General features: G+C 44.2%; 1 protein-coding gene across 1 annotated transcript; it reads left to right on the top strand.

Annotated features, from left to right (window-relative positions):
• The first annotated feature begins 10,344 nt into the window (after positions 1-10,344).
• LOC132676323 (stromelysin-1) lies at positions 10,345-18,687 on the top strand. Its single transcript, XM_081790406.1, has 11 exons — positions 10,345-10,640; positions 11,404-11,648; positions 11,740-11,888; positions 12,013-12,138; positions 13,705-13,869; positions 14,057-14,204; positions 15,134-15,267; positions 15,697-15,856; positions 16,927-17,030; positions 18,292-18,446; positions 18,503-18,687. The coding sequence occupies exons 1-10, from the start codon at positions 10,536-10,538 to the stop codon at positions 18,390-18,392; spliced, it is 1,437 nt and encodes a 478-aa protein (XP_081646532.1). The 5' UTR covers positions 10,345-10,535; the 3' UTR covers positions 18,393-18,446; positions 18,503-18,687.

Genomic DNA, 18,687 nt, shown 5'->3' on the forward strand with positions numbered 1-18,687 from the left:
AGCCCTAGAGATTTCCGATATTTCTTCAAGCCCAAGAAAGCATAGAAAAGTAAGCTTTAATAAGTGTGAGGTTGTCTTACAGTGAAAGGACCCTTTGGAGTACATCATCTGCTAGGTCGCAGGAAGTAAAAGTGTGGCTTTTCTCTTGACCAGCTGCGAAAATCTTGGAAAGTAGAGATGTCAGCAGTGAATTGTTGTATAAAGTCCTTAATATTGATAAGTTAGGAAGTTTGCGCTGTGATTCACTGTCTGATCTGAAACAAAGGTAATTGACCTCTTTGAGTCTCCAGGAAAACCGTAGATGTCTCGTAGGTCTGTTCTGAGGGATACTGTAGGCGAAGTTCCTGACACTCTGTAGTTCCTCACCTGAAGCTTGTTTCCTCCCATCTCAACTGCCCCGACCCAGAATCTCCCAGACTTGCTGCTCCCCTCCCCCATAGGCATGTTCACACCCAAGAACCTCTCTTTCAGGAAAGGCAGGGAGCTCACCGGGCCCCTCTTCCATTTTCTCCATGTTTCCTTCATCCCCAATTACTAAAGACCATTCAAAGTTAGAGTCACCTAATTTTGTTGTTATCACTCTAGATCTCCATTTTTTCATGAATAATAATGTTTATTATATGCCTAGAAGTTTATATGTATCTTCTGTCACATATCAAGCTCACAGGACAGATTTTTATTGCCATTTCTAGAATGAAAATGAAAAGGCATAGAGAAGACAGCAGTCTCTTTGGTGTCACAGAGCTAGTAGGTGCCAGACTAAGACTGGAACGGAGGGCCGTTCAGTCCCAAACTCATGCTCTTTTTCGTTCGGCACTCTCCTTCTCTTGGCTGATAATCTTTCAACTAACAAGGAGCATGATCTCATATTGTTTGGTCCCATTACTAACGGCAAGATAAAATAGTCAATAAGTTATCATCCAAACCAAAAATTCTAGTCTTCTTTTGTGCTTTTTTGGAGCAGCCAAGTTCGCAATAAAGTATCTTAAGGGAGATGTGAAAATAAGGTTCGAAGAGAAGTTTTTCCACTTAAGCTCTGAATTCATGACTTAGAACAGCATGTTCTCCTCTCGTCGCTGAATAACATACAATTTTGAAAAGAAACAAGGATTGTGAAATGTGTTTTGGGACACAAAGGTATCACGCTGGGCGTTTATGCTCAGAACGTTAGAGTTGGATTTTTTGACAAGCACTCAGGAATTCATGGCCAGCAGGATTTTGCTAACTTTTTCAGGAATTGGAACGTTGACTAACCTTGGTGAATAAGGAGGCTTTGTGGATTTCTGAATCTTAGTGATGCATAGTGACTGCTCACAGATATGTGTCCTAACTGGGTCACATCTGGGCAGCATGAGTGAAGGAAACGAACAGGAAAGGCTGGACTTGAGAAGGGAAGACAGAAGTCAGGGGTCTAAAATCGATGAGAGCTAGCTGCCCCCCAAACTGAAGCCCCCCAAACTGAAGCCTGATTATCAGACAGACACCAGGTTAAGAGACACATAGAGGATTCAGTTTTCAAGAATGTGAAAGCTCGAGAGATAACATTTGTGGGACAGTTAAGTCCAGGCTCAGAAGGGTTTACTAACAGACGAGAGGCAGACACTGCAAACTCGTGTTCCTGTTTGTTTGGGTTTTGATTTGACGACATTTGCATTATCTCTGCCACTTAGTTTGCCTATGGACTTGAGCAAGTGTTTTAACTTTCCTGAGCGTCAAGGTTTTCACCTGTGAAATGAGGGTACTGATCTTGACCTGCAGTGCATGTGTAATGCCAAGACATACTCCGTGTAACACATGGGATGCATAGTAGATGATCGATATGCAGTTTCTTCCTTCCTTAAAGAATGGTTCTGAATAGACATCTGTTTGTATTACATGTGCTGGAAGACCCAAAGACATTTATTACCTAAAACTATATAAAATAATGGAAGTTCAGGGCCCTTGATTCCATCTTTGTCGCGGTATAGTTTTAATGGAGAATAAACTGGAACAATGCCACCAGTGAGGCTGTGAGTCTGCCGTGCCTTGGTAGCTATCCAACCTTCCTTCTAGCTATGACTACAATACAAAACTTCATTTTGTCATTCTTACATAATGTGACCCCTCCAAAGAAGTGTCAACATTAACAACTCATGACTCAGAAGAAAGTGAGGCATCTCAGAGCTGTGGCGAAGCAATGCCTGGGACCGCAGGTCCACAGATTTGTCAGGGCAGTGGGCATTACTGGTTTCAGGTATTTGAGAAAAATGTGAAGAGACCTACTCCCCAGAGTAAAGCACTTATGAATTCTAGGGTTCAAGCAAAGATATGTGGATAGCAAAAGAAGAGGCCATTCAGCCAAGGATGCATTCCCAAGACTTTGATCTCTTACAGAGCCACATAAGCCATAGGTTGGAAACAACTTTTCCACTGAGAGTCTGAATATAATATAACATGGACAATGGCCAGATCCTATATAAAAATAGAACTTTGACCCACAATCCACAGCAACCTGCCAAGGAAACCCATTCTCTTATCTACAATAAACAACTCAGAAGCCAGCCCACTCATCAAATTTGCAGGAAGCCCAATTGTTATCTCTAGTAATAATCCAAGAATCTAAACAGTCACTTCTGTGACAATCAGTCCACAATGGCCAGGACTTAACTGACAACTGATAGCTTCTCTAATTCATTCCCTGTTTCCAAGTCCAGACTAGTCAGAAAAAGCCAAATACGCGCTCCAAACAAACAGCGTGGGGGCCCGGCTTCTAGTTAGCTCACCTCCAGCCTCCTCATGCCAACAGCTCTGATCAAGGTGTATGTGAAGCCTTTTCTCTTTCTACAATAACATTTCCTGCTCTTCTGTCTGCCGTTGCATGTCTGCCAAAACACAAGTGATGGTGGCTGACTCCCTTGTTACCACCAGCTCTGAACAAATAACCATTTCTTATTCTCATTTGGTTGGTCTTCATTTATTTCCACACCAGGCAAAAGTGTGCCAAGTCCCAAAGAGAGAACTCACCCTTAACTGCAGACCAGCTGGATTCCATATTTCTCAATTGACAAGATTCAATGCCATGTCCTGCCTTTTCCCTCCTGCCTGTCCTTTCTCTATGTACCATCCCTTTCCTTTCTCAGTTCTTTTCACTTGTGTCTGTAGTCCTTCAGGTGCTCCTTCTAGTTTGCTGGGATGATTGTAATGGCCCGTAACCCCATCGACCTCACTTTCCTCACATTCTGATCTACCTCAACCACTGCTACCAGATAAATCTTCTAGAACGTAGTTCTGGTGCTGTCACATACCTAGCCAGGAACTCTAACTGGGGAAGTGCTCAGTCTAGGAAGACGAGTGATCTGGATCAAAATCCCAGCAAGTTATTGTATAGACATTAACAATTGCATTCTAAAGTCTATATGGAGAGGAAAAAGACCCAGAATACCCAGCACAATATTTAAGGAGAAAAACAAAGTTGGAGCTGATACTACCTGATTTCAAGACTTACTTGAAAGGAAGTCAGTGTGGTATAAGAGAAAGAGAAGATACATAGATCAATGGAACAGAACAGAAAGCCCAGAATAGACCCACATAAACATGGTCAACTGATCTCTGGGAAAGGAGGGAAGGCAGTGCAATGGGGCAAAGATAACACTTTGAGCAAGTGGCACTGGAACAATGGAGGTCCACACGCAAAAAAAGTGAATCCAGGCACAGGTCTTACACCCTTCACAAAAATGAATGGATCACAGACCTAAGTGGGAAACATAAAGTATAAAACTCCCGAAAGAAATCACAGGAGGACACCCAGATGACCTTGGGTGTAGAATGACATTTTAGATACAACAGAGGCACAATCCATGAAAGAAAGAATTGTTAGGTTCGATTTCGTTGAAACTAAACATTTCTGCTGAGTGCGAGACAGTGTCAAGAGAGCAGGAAGACAAGCCATAGACTGGGAGAGAATATGTGCAAAAGACACACCCGATTAAAGGACTATTATCCAAAAGATATAAAGAATTCTTCAAACTCAACAATAAGAAAACAATCCCAATGTAAAAAGCCTTTAAAAAGCCAAAGGCCTTAACAGACATCTTATCCAAGGGAATACAGAGATGACAAGCATATGAGAAGATGTCCCACGTCACGTGACATCAGGGAGATGCAGATTAAAAATGACGAGACTCCACCACCCACCTACTGGAATTGGCCAAAATCCAGAACACTGCCAACACCAAATGCTGACAATGATGTGGAGCGATAGCAACTCTCATTCATTGCTGGTGGGAATGCAAAAGGGTATCATTTGGAAAACAGGTAGTTTCTAACAAAACTACACATACTCTTACCATATGATCCAGCAATCATGATCCTCGATACTTACCCAGAGGTGTTGAAAACTTACGTCCCCGCAAAAACCTCCACGTGGATGTTTCTAGCAGCTTTATTCATAACTTTCAAAACTTGGAGGCAACCCAGATGTCTTTCCATAGGCGATGGAACTGTGGTCCATCCAGACAGTGGGTATTATTCAGCACTAAAAAGGAATGAGCTGTCAAAACGTCACAAGACAGAGACTCGCATGCATATTTCTAAGTGAAAGAAGCCAATCTGAAGGCTATATACTCTATGTTCTCAACCACATGACATTCTGGAAAAGGCAAAACTATGGGAACAGTAAAAGGATCAGGTTGCCAAGGGGGTGGAAGTGAGGGGAGGAATGAATACAGCACAGAGGACTTTTAGGGCAGTGGAAATGCTCTCTGTATGATACCATAATGACAGATGCATGTTATACGTTTGTCCAAACAGCAAGAGGAACCACATGTAAACTGTGGACTTCAGGCGACCATGACGTGTCAGGGCAGGTTTATCGGTGATGACCAGTGTACCTCTCTGGTGGGAGATGTTTACAACTGGGGAGACTGTGCATGTTTGGAGGCAGGGAGTATGTGGAGAATGTCTGTACCTTCCCTCAATTTTGCTATGAAACCAAAATTTCTCTGAAATAATAAAGTCCTTTTTAAAAAGTCAGTGTGAGTGGGTCCCTGGGGGCTCAGTCGGTTGAGCATCCGACTTCTGCTCAGGTCATGATCTCACGGTTCGTGGGTTCGAGCCCTGTGTCGTCGGGCTCTGTGCTGACAGCTCAGAGCCTGGAGCCTGGCTCGGATTCTGTGTCTTCCTCTCCCTCTGCCCCTCTCCTGCTCATGCTCTGTCTCTCTCTGTCTTAAAAATAAATAAAACATTCAAAAAAAATTTTTTTTAATAAAAAAAAAAGTTAATGTGAGAAAATGAAGTGGTCCTTCTCCTAAAACCCTAATATTCCATGGATAGGATCTATTGAAGAGAAGCAGCCCATATAGATGTTAATTTACTCTCCAAGATAGAAAGAAATTTGAAACTTACTTGTCTCTATATTTATATCTATCCTTACAAGAAGCATTTCTAAAAAAAAAAAAAAAAAAAAAAAAAAAAAAAAAAAAAAAAAAAAAGGTGACCCTGGCTAGGAGTCACTGAAGGAACCCTTCCCAGACTTGCACACAAAATGAAAAAAAAACAAAAGTTGTGACATTGAAAACAAAGTTGCCTCTTTAAATGAATTGTTCAGCTGCTTCTAGAGGCTGTGAAGTTATGTTGGAATAAAGGCCCATCTTTGTCTTTGGAAACCTCGGGAACTCTGGTAATTGGAAGGAACTAGAAAGGTATTTTTTGTTCCTCACATGTGCACTCGGGCACAGGACACTTACTTCTATCACTGTCTTCTCACTAGACAACATGAAGCTATGTCTCTACTGGATGAGTGTTGACTTGGAAAGAGAGAAAAAATTGTGTCCTATTTCATAACCATCCCAGGCACCTCCTGTAGGAGAGCTTAATGAAAGAGGGGCTCAGACGTGGTGGAATCAGCAAATTTCACTCTTGAACCACCCTTGGAAAAAAAATTACATACAGGCAAAAAATGGGGCCAGTTGGCTCAAAATGAACATTTCCAGAATGCATAGGTCAGGCTCTAGGAAGTGTAACAGAGCTTTCTTTCCACAGTTAGTTTGGCAAAGCCCGTTTTCTTGTCTTCTTTTTTTTAATGTTTATTTATTTTTGAGAGACAGCACCAGCAGGGGAATGTCAGAGAGAGAGGGAGACACAGAATCCGAAGCAGGCTCCAGGCTGTGAGCTGTCAGCACAGAGCCCGACGTGGGGCTCAAACCCACAAACTGTGACATCATGACCTGAGCCGAATTCGGACGGATGCTTAACCAGCTGAGCCACCCAGGCGCCCCAGCAAGTCTGTTTTCTAACAGAAAGATGGCCGTGCCCCCACCGTGCTGTCGCCCCTGTGACCATCACATCAGAAAACGTGCTTCTCAGGCGTCTTTTCCATCGGTCGGAATATGCTGCCTGTCGGAGTACCACTCAAAACTTCAGTTCATGTTATTCTGTTTGCATAACTGGAATATTTATGCCAAGAACATTACAAAACACTCTCCTTCTTTCCATAATATCAGAGTTGCCCGGAGCCACATAAAGGCCGTTGCCACCACCCAGGAATGTCAGTGATGGATTTCAACATTTTTACCACTCACATTGGGTGATCTGAGTCATTATGCTCTCAGAAATGAAGAAAGACTGAGCCATCCACGTGCCCATGTTATCTGTTCCTAATCCCGTTTTCTGTTCTGGCTCATCTTCCAACTAAAATGTTTGGAAGTTTCTGGGGCAAATACTTGTGAAAATTAGCATATGTGGTCAGATTTCAACTATGAAAAACATACATTAAAAAAAAAAACCTGTAAGCAACATGCTTTATCCTATAATTCAAAGGAGATATGTTGCCTTATAAGTACTCCTTTCTGGCTGGTGAGATTCACAATTGTGGAAAAAAGTGGATACAATTTTCTAAATTCCCCCTGATCATCATGATGTAAAAAATTAAAACTTAGAAGGAAGTACAGTAAAGCGTTCATTGTGTTTTTCTCTTTGTGGCATGACTATTTATGATTTCTTTTCTACTTTTAACTTTTTGTATATTCTGTATTTTCCTATAACAAAAATATGAAATTTTATTGAAAGACATAAAACTTTATTTTAAACACTTTGTAGAAACATGGCTTCCCATCACCAGCAGAATAAACTGACGTCTCAGCTGGAGACTAACGGGTTTCCACGAATGAGCTCCAACCTGCCTGCCCACAACTTCGTTTTTCACTTTTCATTACTACCCTTCACACACTTTTTATTTCAGTAAAAATTAATTCTGTCTTTTCCCAAACAGACGTTCAAATTTCTTGACTCTGCACAGTTGTTTCTTCTGTTTCCAGACTTTCCTCCGTGTCTGCCCCTCCGTGGCTTTCTTTCAGTGGGCTTTTCCTGGAGGAAACATCTTCCCTTATGCATAATTCCCACACACCTCCTCTCTTTATTCCGTGCAGAGCTAATTATGCAGGAATCACCTCAGCTAGATGGCACCCTTCCTGTCTTTCTTTCTTCATTCCTTCATTTCATCTCCCCCTTCCTTGTTTCCTCTTTTTAAATAGATAATTCGGTCACGTTTTCTCTGAATTTCTCTTTTGCTTATTACCTCCAAATGTACACTCTTAGTTTGGGAGTCCTGAAACATTCAAGACGGAGACTCGGACACATGATAAATGAGTTTGGAGCCGAAGGGATGATTATATCAGCTGGCCGCAGCAAGCCTCATGTATTATCTTGTCTCATTAGTCATGGAGAAGCGTGGTGAGTGGGAGGACAGAAGGGAGAAGTTATGGGGAGGAATGAGGCTTGCACTGGCTGCCAGCTTTTGAACCCAAGTTTGGATCAGATCGAATTTAAGTTTCCTGCCAGGCCCGATCCCTTCAGGCTAGCTTTCCGCAACCTGCCGTCATGTGACCCTTGTACGTGTTCAGCCCTGTGATAAATGGTCATCCGGCGAATGGCCGTTCTCACTGCGGTGCTGGAAAAGCCAGTGTTTTTCTCCTAGTGTTCACAGATTCCCCTCTACCTTTGGGGTATTTATTCTCTGTCTCTTCCTTCTTTCTTCCACCCAGTTGCCTCATAACCTACCTATCTTCCTCATTAACACATTGCCTTTTAAAATTTAATCTCCAAAATGCAAATTGACTCTCACCCATTGTCAGAAAATCCCTTGACGCTGCTATCTTGAGTATTTTACAGACAAAGGAACGAGGGATATGAGTACACAAGCCTTCGATTTATTCTTTACTAGAGAGACTCAAGATGATTGCCTGATTCTTTTCCGAAGACAGTGAAGCAAAAGCATTCAGTTCATAGGGTATTCAGTAAATATGACATGTAGGTTCTGGGGATTTAGAAACATCTGCATGATTTGTGAGTTGTTTTTTTTTTTTTAACTTTTCATTCACCTCTTTGCTTTTTCCTCTGAGCCCTTCATTCATAACTAATATATTAATGAATTCTGTCAGCAGTTCTGGGGTACCTGCTTTACACCAGACACTATGCTCACCACTAGGAGCTCAGAGATGAACGAGGAGCCCCGGCGATGGAGGGGAGGCAGACAGGTCAACAGTCCAGCAGGAAAAGTCCGCAAGAGACGTGGGTGCAAGGCACCACTAAGAAGCCAAAAACGAACTCTTCTGGAGGCTCGAGACTTCCCGAGACCTCTCAGTCGCCGTTTTATAAGAGGACAAACTCTGCACGAGCAGACTCTTGCGTTTATTTCAGGAACAACAGCACGGCCCGTTGTGCCAATCCTCTTTGAACCTCTGGGAAAATAAACATGATGTCTGTAAGGTTTCCCCATAACCTTGAAATGTGTTTTCTGAGTTATGACACCAGAGAAAATTTAGAAAAAACCCTTGATCCGGAAGGAATTGAGACCTGTGCTTCACGTCCCCCCCCCCCCACCTCCCCTGCCCACCCACCCGCTTCCCCAGTCCCAGCCCCCTCAGCTATGCTGACGTCAGTGAGCACCAGCGTTCCCCCTGATTTCGGTCAAGACGAGGTCCAAATTCTCTCCTCTGAAGGAATGAGGTGTCTTTCGATAGAATTGAGTCCGAACGCCAGTGTTCACACTCGATGCCCAGCCCCTGCCCGGTGGCCATCGGTCACCTGGGCGCCTCCAGTTCCAGGGTCTTACCACATCTCTGATGCACGTTCGATGAGATACCCCTGGTGTTTATTCAGAAACAGACAAAAGGTAAAGCCAGTAAGGCATCGAGAGCAGCACTTGCCCTTACTGAATGTTCTGGACACGGACAGCCCGTGGGTCATTTCACAGGTTCGCACTGGCCGGCCGTCTGTCTGTCGCGTGGCCAGCGGATAGGCAAGCAGACAAAGGAAAACCAAAGTGTGGTGACGGATAAAATGTGCCCTCAGCCAACGTTTAGCAACTGTGAATTTCGCCCTCTAGGGTTTGCACTCCCTTTCGATAAGGGAGGTGGGTGGGCCGGGGAGAGGGGGCCGGAGGTCTCCCCCTGGGGATGTCTCCTGTCTTCCAGAGGAGCACCTGTTACACAGCCCACGTGAGCAGCCCTCCGCAGGTCACAGAAGAGGAGTGAGAGGAAGGCAGGGGAGGGGAAGGGAGAGAAAGGGAAGAAGAGAGAAAAAACAGGTGAGCACCCTGGGGAGACCATTCAGGGTGGCTTTTGTTTTTTAAGTTCAAACTATCTACGAATTTGAATGGAAGGTGGAGGGAAAGGGATTGGAAGAGAGTAAGAAATGTGTAGGAGATACTGACAGAGAATTCCAGTCCTGTGCAAAGTAAATCATTCGATGCTGCCACTGTTTTTACAGAGCCCCTGTTCCAGGAAGGCCACCTGTCAATAAACCGGGCACAGACTCTCACAGACCAGAAGGTGAGCATAAACCGGGCACAGACCCGCACAGACCAGAAGAGAAGGATGCACTCCCTTCTTCACGATCTTTGTTCTCTCCTCCCCTTGAGCTTTCTCTCCTCAAAAACTCAGGAACCCAAGGAGATACCAAGAGCACGTATTTCAAATCAAAGACTCAAAAACTGAACTCTCCCTTCCAGCTTTATTCTAGATCTTGCTTCTTCCGTTTTGACAGAAACGAATACGACTCTTTGCATTTACTCACATCTCATTACATTTGATTTTAAGTACGTTTTTCTTAAAATAAGACCGCATCTAGAAGTCCTACTCAATTCTGACTTTTTACCGAGTCAGCCTATTTCTCCTCTCAAACACCGCAAACAGAAATTGTCTAGTAAATTCCAGTCACTTTTTCTTTCCAGAATAAAAAAAAAAAAAAAAAAAAAAGCCCTAGTTTTCATCTTACGAAGACAGGAAGCATTTCCTGGAGCTTAATCACTGTTTTGATTTGCAAAATTGGAAAGGTTGAGAGAAATTAGTAAAGTAGGTTGTATCATCCTACTTTGGATTTGGAATTTTTGGACAGGGTCCTGCTGCCATTCGGATGAAAGCAGTCATGAGTCAAGCTGTGGGTGACCTAAACCAACACTGTCGCCCTATAAAAGTCAGGGCTCCATTCGGCAGACCCAGGAGAAGGTAGGCAGAGAGGAAAGCACTAAGACGACAAAGAGCCAAGGAGAGCCAGTGGAAATGCAGAATCTTCCGGCTCTACTGCTGCTCTGTGTGGCCGTGTGCTCAGCCTATCCAGTGGACAGAGCCGCAGAGGACAAGGACAGCAACATGGACCTCCTTCAGGTAATTGACGGACGCATCTCCCACAGGCATTGGCAGGGCCGAGTGGGAACACCACCCCTGCTTTCCATTCATAAACACACGGGATGCTTCGGGCTCACTGTGGAGGAGAAGTTCAGGGACAGGAGGTTAGGAAGTGTGGGATGTGGAGGGGTCTCCCCAGCCTACTGTGTCTCCTTTCATGCAGGAGCAAACAGAGGCCAGAAACCTTAGGCGTTTGCCTAAGATCCTGACCCCCTGGGAGCAGCAGCACTGGGGCTCGAGGGGCAAGAGTACAAGCGGAGGGTGTAATTAAATGCATCTTGCAATGGAACTTCTTCAGGTATTTTAATCCAGGGGAAGTTAAGCTAAGTATTTACATGGCTAGTGTCGTGTTCGGACCCAGAGATCTGTCCAACTTTCTCTCGTAAGTCAGGTCCCCGGGAGAAGCACAAAGTAGAAAGTTGAAGGGCTTGAATAAGTGTGACTGAAACACAAATATGCCCAAAGAAGCCTTTTGGCTTTGTGTTTCTGCCTTAAGTTCATTAGATATTGGTCTCAGCTTCCACGCCATTGTCATTGCTTGGGGAGTAGACTAAGCTCCAGACGTTAGTTGGTTACAGAGACAAAACAGACGCAAGGAAGAATCCGTAATTGAAGAATGGAATGGAATATGTCACGTATTTTGATTTTAGCCAGGGGGAGGAATACCGGAACTAGATGGGGTCTGCAGCTGCAATTTAGTACGAAAGGCTAAAAATCATGACTATACTTACTACCCCACTAGCAATACCTGGAGAACTACTACGACCTCGCAAAGGATGTGACACAGTTTGTCAGAAGAAGGCACAGCGGACCTGTCGTTAAAAAAGTCCGAGAAATGCAGAAGTTCCTTGGGTTGGAGGTGACGGGGAAGCTGGACCCTGACACTCTGGCGATGATACGCAAGCCCCGGTGCGGCGTTCCCGACGTGGGCCAGTTCACCACCTTCCCTGGCCTGCCGAAGTGGAGGAAAACTCACCTCACCTACAGGTAACGGGTCCAAAGAGGTGTTCACGTCACACTGCGATTTTACCAAGTACCATCGCAGGGGAAAATAATGTCTTCGATTTTTTTCTTAAAGGATTGTGAATTACACACTGGATTTGCCAAGAGAGGCTGTCGACTCTGCCTTTGAGAAGGCTCTGAAAGCCTGGGAGGAGGTGACACCACTTACTTTCTCCAAGATTTCCGAAGGAGAGGCTGACATAATGATCTTTTTTGCAGTTAGAGGTAGAAACCAAAAACAATATGAAATGCATGCATTTATTTAGTGCTGTTGTGGGGGGTGGGGGTAGGAAGACTCCAAAGGTATTTTAATTACCTATCTTTCAAATAAAAACACTCTCTCCGTCAGATCATGGAGACTTTATCCCTTTTGATGGACCTGGAAATGTTTTGGGTCATGCCTACGCGCCGGGGCCCGGCATTAATGGAGATGCTCACTTTGACGATGATGAGCAGTGGACAAAAGATACATCAGGTGAGTCGCACGTCTCTCAGAATGATTTGGGTGGGTTGTTTTTGTTGTTTTTTTTAGATTTAGAAAATTCTGAGAGGCTACAAATCTTCGAGAAGTGGTGTGTTCTAGATTTCCCAAATGGCTCAAGAAGTAGAATGTATTTTTGTTTTGATCATTATTGAAAACACTTCCAGATGTCTAAAAAGTTTATTCTCTGTCTTGGTAAGCACGCTTTGGAGGCATCGTTAAAGTACTTCTTTGAGGACGATGGTTCTAGTATGATCTTAGGACCATCCTTAAGAGTATTTTCTCATTGTGTTGAATTGCAGATATCCAAGGGACCACGTGTTGCCTTGCCTCTGTGCTAAAATGGGCCCTTGATAGTGCTTATATCCAAATTGGGGGAAATGTCTTCTATACTCTTCAAAATGGAGATGGGAGTTAAATTCCAGAAACTGAGGTCCCAGTTTAGGTTTTTCTGGTAAATCGGCCTTTTACTCTCTCTAGGTTAAGAGGAGTTTTTAGGGACTTGTTCTAAAGGGAGACACTAGCCCCCAAATACAGTGCCCAATTTTTTTAGGTAGGACCGTATTTCTCAGTTCATAGCTGTATACTTTGAGGACTGACTTCCAACGTTTTCAAACAACTGGCTAAAACAAATAATACTAACCTCTGAAATTTTCTGGGATTTATAATCAAAATGCAAACAGAATATCTATAGGGAGTACAAATGTGAGGTTAGTGCCAGATAAATTTCTTTGGTTTGATCGAATTAACAACTTCTTCCTGCAAAGTCACAAATGAGGACTTTAGTAGGATCACAAGTTACACAGATAATGCTCGCAAAAGTAAACTTCGCATGTCAAACGTAATTACCCAACGATTTCCAATGTCAGCATCCTGGGTTTTTTTTTTAATAATACGCGGGAAAAAATATATGAATGCAGCTAGTGTTCGTGTAGTCAAAGTCTCTTTTGTGACAAATGCTGGGCATGATTAGGCATGCTATGTTTTAGACCAATCTTAACAAGCCCTATGACAATTATCATTACTAATATTTCCAGACCCAATGTGTACTTAATAATGATCCTGGGGTTGAAAAATTATGCAGGCAACAGTCTGCATACAAAAGTATGATTGTTTAGGGTTTCAGATTTGAGTTGAATAAACTGTGATTCCTTTAACTGAGACTATAACTGGCAAACATTAATACGTTGAGACAGTGTTTAGCTTTTCATTGACAAATGAAGAGAAATATTTACGAATGTGCTAAACAAGTGGGTTGGTTCCCCTCCGGAGTACAAGAAAGAGGACCTTGTTTTCATGAAGTAAATAGGCTTCTGAGGTGGGAGAGGGCAGTAGGTGGACACACTGGATATTTTGTCTCGAAGACTGATTTCAAGAATGAGAAGCATTAAAAAACGCTAGGCTTCCGTTAAGTGTGTTATCAATCGATCAGTCAACCAAAAAACAAGGCAAAGAAGGCCCTCTGTGCTTCCAGTAAGTAAGCCAATAAAATACAGCTGACTTGTGTGATGTACATGTACTTAAGGGATTAGGAACTATTATTTATGATTTCTTAAATAGGGACCAACTTATTCCTTGTTGCTGCTCATGAACTCGGCCATTCCCTGGGTCTCTATCACTCTGCGGACCCCACAGCTTTGATGTATCCCGTCTACAACCCACGCACAGACCTGACCCGCTTCCACCTTGCCCAAGATGATGTGAACGGCATCCAGTCCCTGTACGGTGAGTGATGCTGGAAAAAGGAGGCATTGGAGCTTTGCAGTCATGGTCTTCGGGGAAAGCTTTAAAATGCTGCATAAAGCATTTGCAATTCGTCTCAACGCACTCAGAGAGTGTTTGGAAAGCATAGAAATCGACGGAAGCATCCCATTTCGCCTCATGTTTGATCCCCCACATCTGTTTCCTTTAGGACCTCCCCCTATGTCATCCCCTGATGGCCCCGCGGCGCCCACGGAATCTGTGCCTCCAGAACCTGGGACACCAGCCACGTGCGATCCTGCTTTGTCCTTCGATGCCATCAGCTCTCTGAGGGGAGAAATCCTGTTCTTTAAAGACAGGTCAGACCAGAAGATTCTATTTCCCTATCTATTCTTTTGACGTACATTCTTGTCCTCTCCTTGTTGTTCCTATAAGTCACGCTTGCTTTTCAAAAGTCCAACTTCAGAATCGCAACTTTATCTTTACCTCCTTTAAAAATGGAGTCAGGAGAGTGTTACATTGAATCAATAATTTCCTGTCTGCAGGATACACATGCACTTAAGAGAACATTTCAAGCTGCACAAACAGGCAGAAAGTAGAAAGCAGGTCTCCCTCACCACACTAATCTGGGTTCCCTAGGGTATCCCTGTACTCAAGGACCCCTGTACATCCTTCCAGGAGGTTTCCATGCATATACCAAAAAATACTTACAGACACAGATACGCACATGCACACAGCGGTCTGTCTTTTCAGAAATGTAGACCACGGGGCGCCTGGATGGCTCAGTTGGTTAAGTGTCTGGCTTTGGTTCAGGTCATGATCTCACGGTTCGTGGGTTCGAGCCCCAAGTCAGGCTCTGTGCTGACAGCTCAGAGCCTGGAGCCTGCTTCGGATTCTGTGTCTCCCTCTCTCTCTGCCCCTCCCCTGCTCGTGCTGTCTCTCTCTCTCTCTCTCTCTCTCTCTCAAAAATACATAAACATTAAAAAAAAAGAAAATGTAAGCCATGTTGTCGCACACACAGCAGTGTGCATGAATTGTAGGTATTTAGAGGTTACACTTGGCTAATTAATTTCGCCACAGGATCACTTTTCTTTGCCAGGAGGTCTGGTGCAGGCTTCCCAGGAGAAAGAAAACATATTTTCCCATTGGAAGTACACCTAATTTCTGCCTGTCATCCAGCCAGAGGATGAGAGAATGCGGGAAGATGGGTGAGGCAGGTCAATGAGAAAAATGTGCTACAGGCGAAGGTCTGGGTTTCAGTTTTCATTTCTTTTTATTCATATTGCAGACATTTTTGGCGCAAATCCCTCAGGACGCCTGAACCTGGGTTTTATTTGATCTCCTCGTTTTGGCCATCTCTACCTTCGGGCTTGGATGCCGCATATGAAGAGACTAGCAAGGATATCGTTTTCACTTTCAAAGGTAATTATTATACGATAATTTCTCTAACTTGTTGAAATAAAACCCTTTCACAGGAAAATTGAATAGGACTTTGATTTTCTCTACTATCACAAATTGTATGTACATTGTTGCTCTCAGGCAATGAAGAACTAACTGGAACGGATGTTATTTTCTTTATGTTTTACAAATGATAGAAATGAACATAGCAAAATACATGGCTCAGAGTTGTAAATTCCCTTCTTTGATTTGTGTTCATTCATTCAATCCACACATTGTTGTTCAATGCCCACTTTGAGCCGGGGATTACATTTTTACTATGAAAACCAAAGGCGCTAACAAGTATTTCTAAAACTCAAAGGCTTAACTTTTACAAATTAAATGCGTTTATAAGTAATTAGGTAAATAATGTAGAAATAATGAAATAATTCCGTGAGTTATTTTTCTTAACAGGAAATCAGTTCTGGGCCATCAGAGGAACCGAGGTACAAGCAGGTTATCCGAAAGGCATCCACACCCTGGGTTTTCCTCCGAGTGTCAGGAAAATAGATGCCGCTCTTTTTGATAAGGAAAAGGAGAAAACGTACTTCTTTGTAGAGGACAAATACTGGCGGTAAGACGCGGTTGGAATGACTCCGTATGCAGCCTGATTAGGGACGTTAGGTTCTTTCCCTGCGGGACCCCCACCTCACTCTCAGCCCTGCTTCCGTCTCACTGAGGAGGACGGATACACGCCTACTTTCCAACGCAGCAGCGCCTGGTAATCGGCATTTCTTAAGCGCTCCTGCCTTGAGCCCTTGTGCCACAGGCTGGACCTTCCCTCTGCTGTTGCCCCACCTGCCTGGACGGCCTCTTCTCTCCTTCGCCCCTCCCCCAAGCCCACTCACCCTAAAGTCCTGGCTCGAGTCCCCGCCCCCCCTACGGACCTTCCCTGCCGGACTCCAAACCCAGATGGATTTGAAAGAAGCCTCAAGAATCCAGGCCACAGTTTAGCATTCCTTTCCTGTGGACTCACTGCCTCCCTGGGTGTTTGTCTCATCTTCCCAAATTTGCTCTATGATTGTAAAGGGCTTCCCTTAAGCTCCGCCCCTCATTAGTGCTGCCTGTTTAAGTTTTATGGATAGAACCCAGGACTCACACAGAGGCTGATTCCTGAGCCGACGGCCCACACAACTGGGCAGACCAGCCAAGGTCCAGCCCCTGAGCCCAAAACACATTCACTGTGATTTCCTTCTCGCCACTCTGCCTTTTCCTAACAGGCTGCCCTAGGAAATGCAGATGTGCAGGGTGGGGAGGACGTATAGGAGTCGGGCATGGCAGAGAACTGGAGATGTGTATTTGAGACAAATGAGCCAATTCGCTTCATGTACCTGTTCATGCATACCTTCGTGTCTTTGTGGTTGAAAGACGATTAAGGTTCTTTCTGTCCAGGCTCAAGAAATACGGTAACAAACATCTTCCAGATCGGGCTGTTGACTCTGGTCCTGGTGGAGATACAGCTCTAAGAACTAAGTGTGCAGTTCCATTCAAGTCCCATATTTCTGTAGTGCTAAACACGTTTGACATTTATTTGCAGTACTTCGAAAGTTTACTAGAATTCCACATGAAACCAAACATGACTTAAGAATGTGGGTAACGTGGCCTCCGTGCAATGCTGAGCTGTGTTTCTTTGACTGGCTGCAGATTTGATGAGAAGATACAGTCCATGGAGCCAGACTTCCCCAAGAAAATAGCAGACGACTTTCCAGGGGTTGACTCGAAGGTTGATGCTGCTTTTGAAGCATTTGGTAAGAGGGTACTTGCTCTGTTGGCAACGGGCCACTTGGTGTCAGAGGGAAGAGGGCAACTGGATTGATTTGTGATGACGGGTTTCCTTTAACCAATTTCCACCTCCCTCCCCTAGATTTCAATTACCAGGTCTGTACCACTTCTATGACGACTTTATATAGTACGTTGATTTGAATCAGAACAATAATCAACACAAATCTATATTTTGTCCGTGTGGATAAAACCAAAGTGCTTGAGAGTCACTTCCTCACCTCTAGAGCTCTTATCTTTCAGATTCCTATGTCGTTATAAAACCCCTCGGGGGTGTGGCCAAGTTTCTTAACTGGCTGGCTTTCTCCTCCCCTCCATCCTGTTGGGAGATTTTCCTGAGTAGTCAGCCATTGCCCACAGGGCTCACTTGCAAATACAGTAAAACCTTGGATTGTGAGTAACTTGTTCTGTGCGTATTCCGCAAGACAAGCAAACATTTCTAATACATTTTAACCTGATACACGAGTGATGTCTTGCAATACGAGTAGTACATGATGCCGAATGTCCTATGATCGCAGCTGAGCCAATGGTCCTTGCAGTTCGGTTTGATGTACGACTGCTTTGGATTACAAGCATGATTCTGGACCAAATTATGCTCACAAACCAAGGCATTACTGTCATTGCTTTTGTGTGTGCACAAAGTTTTTAAAAACTTTTTTTTCCCCTAATCAAAGAGATATGGCTGGTGGCTGGTGATCCTTCTCGAAAGGTAACCCAAGCACCATGATGGAAGAGCCGTAAAGGGTCCTGTGGTGTTTGGAAAGAGTTTCTGTGCTTCTCTGGGGCCACACGTGACCCTCAGGCTATGAAGCGAGGAAAGGGGAGGAGGGCTGTCAGGAAAAACAAAAGTAAAGAGATCACAGTTTCCACAGAAGCAGAGAGTTTTGTCTGATCAGAGCAGAATAACCTGATGACCTGAACCTGGCTTTACTGCCAGACTGCGCTGGAATGGAGTGCCGTCTCCAACCCGCCCAGGGGTGACCTCGGGCAAGCAGATTTTGAGCCTTCACCTGCTCATCTATAGAATGGACTTAGATATACTTCCCTCATAGGATCGTTGCAGAAATCAATGAAAAAACAATCATCTAAAACGCTTATCATCGTCCCTGACACATATTGAAACTCCATAAACGCTTTGTAATTTTCATCATCTACTATTCTGAGTTCTGCATGTTGCCAACTTCTTTTTTTGAACAGATATCCCCTTATTTCCCTTGTCCGTATTTCCAGGGTTTTACTATTTCTTCAGTGGATCTTCGCAGTTGGAGTTTGACCCCAACGCAAAGAAAGTGACACACGTGTTGAAGACCAACAGCTGGTTGAACTGTTGAGGTGTCTAGAAGCACCACGTGGGCATTTGAAACGAAGCCGATGATTCTTCACCTGAGTCTTTGTGAATCGAAACGGTTCACTTCCTGCTGCACATGCACTGACAGAGCACGAGTATAAGCTGCGTGTCTGGCCGGTCAGCCTCACCTATGACGGGCCCTTCGAGCAGGCTGCTCAGCGCGCACTTGGGTCACACAGAGCAGCTTCCCCAGGAGAAGGGAGAACACTCATGTGCGAGACGACTGACTGTATATAGACTGTTTGCTTGTTATTTAATAAAGACGATCAGCCAGTTGC

The sequence above is a fragment of the Panthera onca genome, chromosome D1, assembly GCF_046562875.1.
Source record: "Panthera onca isolate mPanOnc1 chromosome D1, mPanOnc1 haplotype 2, whole genome shotgun sequence".
Taxonomy (NCBI): Eukaryota; Metazoa; Chordata; class Mammalia; order Carnivora; family Felidae; genus Panthera; species Panthera onca.